Source organism: Arachis stenosperma, chromosome 6, assembly GCF_014773155.1.
Source record: "Arachis stenosperma cultivar V10309 chromosome 6, arast.V10309.gnm1.PFL2, whole genome shotgun sequence".
Classification (NCBI taxonomy): Eukaryota; Viridiplantae; Streptophyta; class Magnoliopsida; order Fabales; family Fabaceae; genus Arachis; species Arachis stenosperma.
This window is the reverse complement of record NC_080382.1, coordinates 130,378,640-130,386,399: the sequence shown is the minus strand read 5'-3', so window position 1 is coordinate 130,386,399 and position 7,760 is coordinate 130,378,640. Positions and strand designations below refer to the sequence as shown.

General features: G+C 37.8%; 1 protein-coding gene across 1 annotated transcript; it reads left to right on the top strand.

The window, feature by feature from the left end:
- The first annotated feature begins 2,277 nt into the window (after nt 1-2,277).
- Nucleotides 2,278-4,010, top strand: LOC130934624 (protein FAR1-RELATED SEQUENCE 6-like). Its single transcript, XM_057864177.1, has 5 exons — nt 2,278-2,429; nt 2,516-2,711; nt 2,775-2,916; nt 3,720-3,779; nt 3,856-4,010. Exons 1-5 carry the CDS (start codon nt 2,278-2,280, stop codon nt 4,008-4,010), a joined length of 705 nt encoding a protein of 234 aa, XP_057720160.1.
- Nucleotides 4,011-7,760: the final 3,750 nt, after the last annotated feature.

Sequence of the window (7,760 nt, the reverse complement as noted above, 5' to 3'; positions counted from 1 at the left end):
AGCCAAAAATTAAACAACTCAATTAATTAGAATTATCTTAATTAATTTAATTTTTTTTAATTTACAATATTTATTATTAATTGCTGTTTCATTAAAATCAGCTTTTGATTAATATGTTTAAAAAAATGCTACTGGGATCACGGAGCAGAAATCAAGCCCGGTTATTCACCCTCTATTCCCTTTGGTGGCTACGGTGCATGATTCTCTCTTCATATCATTGATGGCGCCGATCTCATCCATCCGACCATCCAAGCGGCGATCCCTCCTCAAGAAAGACAAGGCTCCCAATTCTTCATCCTCTCTCCCTTTTGGCGGCTACGGTGCATGGTTCGCTCTTGGTTACATCAACGGCGCCAACCTCCTCCATCGGACTATCCAAGTGTCGTTCCATTCTCAAGTGAATTCTACGCTCCTGATTATTCACCCTATCTCCCTGTCGGTGGCTACGGTGCATGGTTCACTCTTGGTTACATCAGTTATGCCAACCTCCTCCAATCAACCATCCAAGAGAAGGGTACGGTGCAACACTTCCGAAAGAGAGCATCTTCCATGGCATTTTCAACCCCAAAAGGCGAATCAATTAGTACATTGATCAATCCAACCTAAGGCGATGAAAAATTCATTGTGGGTGAAGTAGTTATTCAAGAGCAAGAGGGGTCGAAGGTATGTTGCATAAGCTGCTCCTGCATTGTAGGAAATTTTATAACAATGTGTTATTTGAATGTTTATTATTCATGCTAATTAGATATTTTTGCAGTTCAAAAAGTATATTCATTTGAAAAATTCTGGTACAATGATATATTTAGTTAAGCAAAGTATGCTTAAAATTGCTACTAAATACTTACCCAGCATGTTCGAATCATAAGAATTGCCATCATTAAAGTATGCTTGACTCCCATATTTGTTTACTTATATTTTTTTATGGTTTTTACTGGACTCATTCATTATATAGTAAGGAATGATCTTAACTTGATAATGGTTTTTTCTGGTGTCCTTAATTGAAGGTCGACAAAATTATCGACGTCGTTGTTATTAGAAAGGATGAGTTGGACTCGGGACACGAGGTTTAAATGTGCTATGTGAATGTTTCTAATTCATACTAATTAGATATTTTTTAAGTCACATTAGATTTTTTACTGTGTTAATTTTGTATTATTGACTAAGAAAGAATATGTTCTCTTTTTGGTAGTATTTATGCCTTAGCAAGGTTTTGATGAGAATATGCGTTGATTTTACTTTTCATCTACTTTCTTAGGGTAGGTAACATAAATTCGGAATATGCTTTCAATATAATATAACTATATTAATGAGTGCTATATGAATCCTGAAATGGTATCAGACCATATAATGATATAAAAAAAAAGTAGAGTGATGATTGTACACTTTCCTAAAGTACTAATATCATTTCTATATTTATATTCATAGGATTTTACTGAAAATCTTCGCAGGTTACTATATAAAGGTGTTTTATGATTTGTGAACCTATCAAATGTATTGGTTCCTTATGTGATCAACTCGTTAACCATATAAATTCAAACCAATCCAACATTCAATATATTGGGTTGGACTAAAGTTTTGGTTAGTATTTATAGTGAAACAAATTTGTATAATATAGATATTTTTTAAGTTCAAAAAGCTTATTTATTTGAAAAATTCGGGTATAGTGAAATATTCATTTGAGATATTATTAAAGTATGCTAAGAATTGGTATTAAATATTTACTGTGTTGGTGCTAGTTTTAATTCGTATCTAAGTTTGTGTATTGACGTTACAGTTGCCGGATCATAGTGGGGTCGATGAAGAGGAAATTCCAATCATAGGAATGAGTTTTGGTTCATTGCCTCTCGCACAAAAATTTTATGCAAACTATGCAAAGAAAGTTGGGTTCGTTACTAAAATCAGGAACACAAATTTCGATAAGACACGGAAGGAATCAAAGATACCGGTTAATCAATCTATTTACTGCAGGCGAGAAGGTTATCGAGAGTCTAGGGTGAACGCAGCAACTCGAGCAAACAAAACAACCACGAGATGCAGAGCAAGGATGTAGGTCATGCTGGACAAGGAGAAGGAAAGTTGGGTTGTGTCTATATTTGAATTGAGGCATTCTCACCCCTGTTCAGCTAAGAAAGCTGTCCACTATCATGAGTATTGGGAATTGACCATGCATGCTAAGTGCGTCATTACGGATAACGATGAGGCTGGAATAAGACCCAACAAGACGTATCTAGCACTGGCAATGAAGACTTCCAAGGGATGATGAATTATTTCGTTCGAATGAAGGAGATCAATTCCAACTTCTTTTATGCCATAGGTGTTGACGATGCTAATAAATTTAGGAGCGCACTATGGGTAGATGCAAGGTGCAGGGCTTCGTATGAATATTACGGAGATGTGGTGTCGTTTGACACCACTTACAGAAGAAACAGGTTTGTATACTTATTGGTGAATTGCAAGAACAGTTATTTGTTAAATTTGTCTTGTTGTCTCATAGTTGTTTTTGCTCTTTTCACAGGCATGATTTGCCGTTTGCATCCTTTGTCGGTGTAAACCACCATGGGAAGTCTAGTCATCTTGGCTGTACTTTACTTGGGAGCGAGGAGATCCCTAGTTTTGAGTGGGTGTTCACGCAGTTAGTCAGATGCGTTGGGACTGCGCCAAGGGGGATAATCACTAACCAGTGCAAGGCGATGGCTGGTGCTATTAGGAAGGTCCTACCTGATAATGTCCATTGATGGTACATCTGGCACATAATGAAGAAATCATAATTCAAGCTCGGTGGCTACGCTAGGTACGGAGAATTGAATGCAATGATGAATCACATTATGTGGAATTCTCCTTCGACTGAATTGTTTGAGGTTGATTGGGATGGTTTCATCAAACAATTTAACTTAGGCCAAAACAGATGGTTAGCAGGTATGTGATTGTTAAATTAAATCTCGTCTGTTAGTTTCTAGTTGCCTATTTATTTACTTCATGTTATTTTTGCCAGCTTGATACCGTTTTTATGTTTTTGCTAAGAAATGTAGCTGAGTTTTCTATCCCTATAGTCAGTGGATGTTCTTTTCAATATATAAACAGAATTTTTTTCTCGTAGTGTGTCTAGATATTTTTTTAAATTTATTTTATCATTGTGATGGAAGCTGTCATTATGTTGTTTATAAGCGGCACTGTTATGCATTTTTTTTAGCAGACCTTTATGCGAATTGACGGACGTGGGTTCCAATATTCTTCAAGAGTGAATTTTGGGTAGGCATGAGGAGTACACAGCGTAGTGAAAGTATGCACACATTTTATGGTGAATTTCTGCATTGGAAGAGTGGGTTGGTTTAGTTTGTCCATGAATACGATAATGTGCTTGGAAACAAGGAGCAAAAGGAGCTGGAAGATGATGCTGTGGACTCGAAATGAGTCATCCCATGTATAGCGAGCACGGGCATTGAGAGACAGTTTCAGCAAGAATACACCAGTAATATGTTCAGGACCTTTTAGCTGGAGGTAAGAAAAAAAATCGATTGCGTGGTTCGATCAATTAAACAAAAAGGAGATACAATTTCTATTAAAGTGGACGAGCAGAAGGTATTCTGGGGGAAGCCTGTCTACCATACTTTCATAGTCGAGTTTGACCCTTTGAGTCGAAAGGGTCAGTGCGAGTGCAACAAGTTTGAATTCGCTGGTATATTGTGTTGTCACACCCTTGCGGTGTGGTCATACTACAGAGTTGAGACAGTACCGAGCTGATATGTTCTTCCTCGATGGAGTAAGAATGTCATCCGCAAGTACACTTACATAAAGAGTAACCATGACGTGGCTGGAGTGATGAAAGCAACAACTTGTTCACGCATCTGTGTTTAGAGTTCTATAACATTGCTCAGGAGTTTGTTGCTTTTGATGAGAAAGCAGCCATCTTGCAATCTGCCCTTTGGGATGCAAAGTCCAAACTGACTGATTACCATGCCAGCATGCGTTCCACTACTGTTGCTGCGACTCAGAATACCATGCCCACATAGAGCACAGGCAGTGCTACTGTACATGACATACAGGGACCCTCAAGAGTCAAAACCAAAGGACGGCCGAAGAGTAAGAGACTTGGAGCAGAGTTGGACAAGTCAATTAAGAAGTCAATGCAAAAAAGGAAGCAGAAATCACATCCGATATGTGTTACAAGCGACATATATTTTAAACTTTTCTTATGGAATGGTGTTCTTGATTAATGTATCATGTTCTGTTTGTGTTGTGCATCTTGTAGGATGATGTTGACCTTCAGTCAGATAATGATCACCAAGGTTCTGTAAATAAAAAATTTGAGGATTCTACTATATGAAATTCATCGGATGGTGGTGGATTCATGCACCTGTTGAATTCTTTTAGGCGTATATAGTTAGGTTTCTTGGCGTGAGTTTGATTTCATTCTTTAGATACAACTTAATAAACTATTCCCTTTTCTGTTTTGTCACTTGCATTTATCCTGTTTTGAAGTATTCATTCAAAGAAACAAAAGCACAACTGTTGTTATCTTTTCCCCATTTATTGTTTATTAAGGTTTTAAGGAAACGAATTGTCACATATTTGTTCGCAAAAAACATATGGATTAAATTTGCCCTGAAAACGGTTGAAGAGTATCAAAAAAAAAAAACAAAAGGCAGCGAGTGGAATATTAAATCCGCAAGCACACTCACATCTCAATGAAGTGCACGCAGTTGCTAATGCTTAACACATGAAACAAAGAAATCATATACCAAACCATCTATTTTACAATGAGAAGAAACATCAAAGTGCCTACCAGAGACACCATCCACTTAAAATCCTATTTATGTAGACTGATCACGACCGAAGGCCGTGCAATGCCTTAATTTCCAGCAACTTCACAAATTCAGCAATAAAAAACAATGATAAAAAAATAAATAACGCATCTATTTAGTTAACACCACGCTAGTTAATGGAAAGAATTGCCACTTAAGCATAGACATGAACAAAAGGGTTATATACACAGATTAGAGTTGACTCAATATTATAAATATGCAATGCATTGCTTTATGAACTTGGAAACTTATTGCTTGAGAATCCTGAAATACCTAATATATGAAACCTGCTAAGGAGTATCTAACAAAACATGAGCCACCCACTCCTCAATAAAGTACTAACAAGTTCAAATGCCTTAAATATGATAAATTAGAAAACAGATCCAGAACCATCAAACTTACAAAGAAAAGAAACATCCTAGTGCCTAACATAAGCACCATCCACTCAGAGGTTTTGGATTGATTGTCACCATCAACTTGACAAAATCAGCAACATGAAATCATAAACCTGTAGTGAAACAAAATTTATCAGGCTCACACGAAACGAGTTTAAGCCGAAAAATGCCATACTAAGCTATATAACTCTATCACAAGAAAACCATAGATGTAGTAAGGCAGGTGTCTATATTAATGTTTTCTTACCTAGTCAAAAAGTCTTCTTCCATTGTCTTCCCCCATTGTTTGGCTTTCTAGTGGGTAACCCCGCATGCTGCAGCTTGCTCTTCGTGCTCGGTGCTGTGAACGGTGATCTCACAGCCTGTCTTTTTTCTTGACTGGTTGCGGCGCACAGGATCGCTGTCCAATGCCTACAGCGCCTTCCCAATTTGTGAATTATGAGGACCCATCACTATGTCTAGTATGATCTCCTTCCTAAACTCCTATACAACATCCTGCATGGCAATTACTTGTTGGAGGATAATTTTAAAATCGAGAAAGAAATTGACTAGAAAAAGATTCAACTTAATTGTTATAACATATTTAACATCACCTTGTCCCAAAGCTGCAAGGGTTTATCAAAATTCCAAAACTGCATGAACTTGATGACAAATACATCACAATCACAGCTATATGTACAAAAAGAGAGTATTATTTCCAACCATGATATCATTATCAAGTGAAGTGCTATTAAGAGTATTGTTAGGTGTCTTTTTAACTGACCTGTTATGTTGTTTTGGGACGCTAGGTTAGAAACGAGGTAGGTCGTTCTCCGTGTGCTCACATGTGGGCATAGAAACTTTCACCATGTCTTCAATGATTCTCCCCTGAAAAGCAGCACGTTAGCAATGATACATTTTCAATTAATAAGGCTAACGGTGAACTAATTGGTTGACGTATACTTACCACATAAACATATATTTTTAATCTTTCATTATTATACTCTCCTGTATACATACTATCCAGCACCCACAGCCTTTTCTGAGCAATCTCAAAGGCATACAGCCACCAATGACGATTGATACAAACTGAGGCAAACCACTGCGATGGAAACAGAAATATCAAAGTAGTTACATGATCGAGTTAGTCACCAAATATAGATAGTTACGAAATTTCTAAAATATTTAACGTATTGCGGAACAGCTAATGAAACGAAAGCCAATCACATCTCAATTAAGTACACGCAAATTCTAGTGCCTAAGACATGAAAAACCAAAAACCATATTCAGAACCATCCAATTGGCAATGAACGGGATCCTATTGCCTATCACCAGCAACATCCAAGTAATAAATACGGGGTTGTAAGCACTTAAACCAAAACATCAACCTTCAAGCATTAGCTCATACAAGAACCATACAGTTTTTTTCAACTAGCGCATTAACTTACCCATTTTCACATGGAAGCTTCTATCTTGTCAAAAAATCTAGAATCATCTTTGAAGTGAAGACCCAGCCCCACATAACTAACGGTAGGAACCTCCCTGAAGGAATCCAAGTTCCTCTTTTGCAACACAGCTTCCTGTTAAAAAAATACTATTTAGGTTCAGACCTCAAATCATGATTGATAAGAATACACAAATTTGTCCATACCAAAATTCCTAGAGGAATACAATAAAAGTCATTCTTAAACCGCAACGATTCTGAGTCATTAAAGGTTGAACACATCTACTGAACAATCTGCATAAAAAAATTTAAATTGCGTTAGGGTCATCTATTTGAGCCACGATATATATTAAGAAACATATTCATTCTATCAACGTGTTAGTATGTTCTACTTACGTTGCTGGTGACCCAGTGCCAGGGTAGCAGTGAGCATATGTCCTCTCGGACCAATGATAGATGCTGCCTTCCTTCATAGAACGCCACAACCTGACTTTGCTCCAACAAACCATTGGCAGCCCATCTTCGCAATTGCTCCTTTTCATCTTCGTCCAGCTTTCGCCCTTTTAGCAGTGGATGCATCTTTATAGGAGTACATTGGGTAGACTTCTGTTCTGTCTGAGTCATGCCTGGTGAAATCTTCTTGCTTGGTGGGCTAGGAGGCATGTAAGATGGAATGGCTGGCATCACGGTCTACAGTCGTCTCATGTTCTGCAGTTGCTCAAGGTATTGTCATATTCGTTTACTCTTGGGGTCTCAGTTCGACAGAAAATTGGGATTACAACAAGAAATTCAACCGATGTTAGAGAAAAGGCAGTTGTATACGGATACAATCCCTAATTCACTAACAAGCAAAATAGACCACAAAATGAAATAGTTTTGCTTAGGAGACTTTCCCGTCGAACTCCCATTCTTCATGTTGCACTAACACAACGGAGAGTGTTCCTGCATCGGGAACTATAGAGACAGATATTTCATGGGTTCCTTTATCCTGATTGAGGTTGCCTTCGGTTGGATCGGCACTTGGTTTTTGTTGGTCAACTCCCTAGTTATACAGTCGGCACATCCTCTTGGCAAGAGGCTCATTCTCCTCATCATCATCTGTGCTAATTGGGAGATCCCTTTTCTCAGATTGTTTTGGGC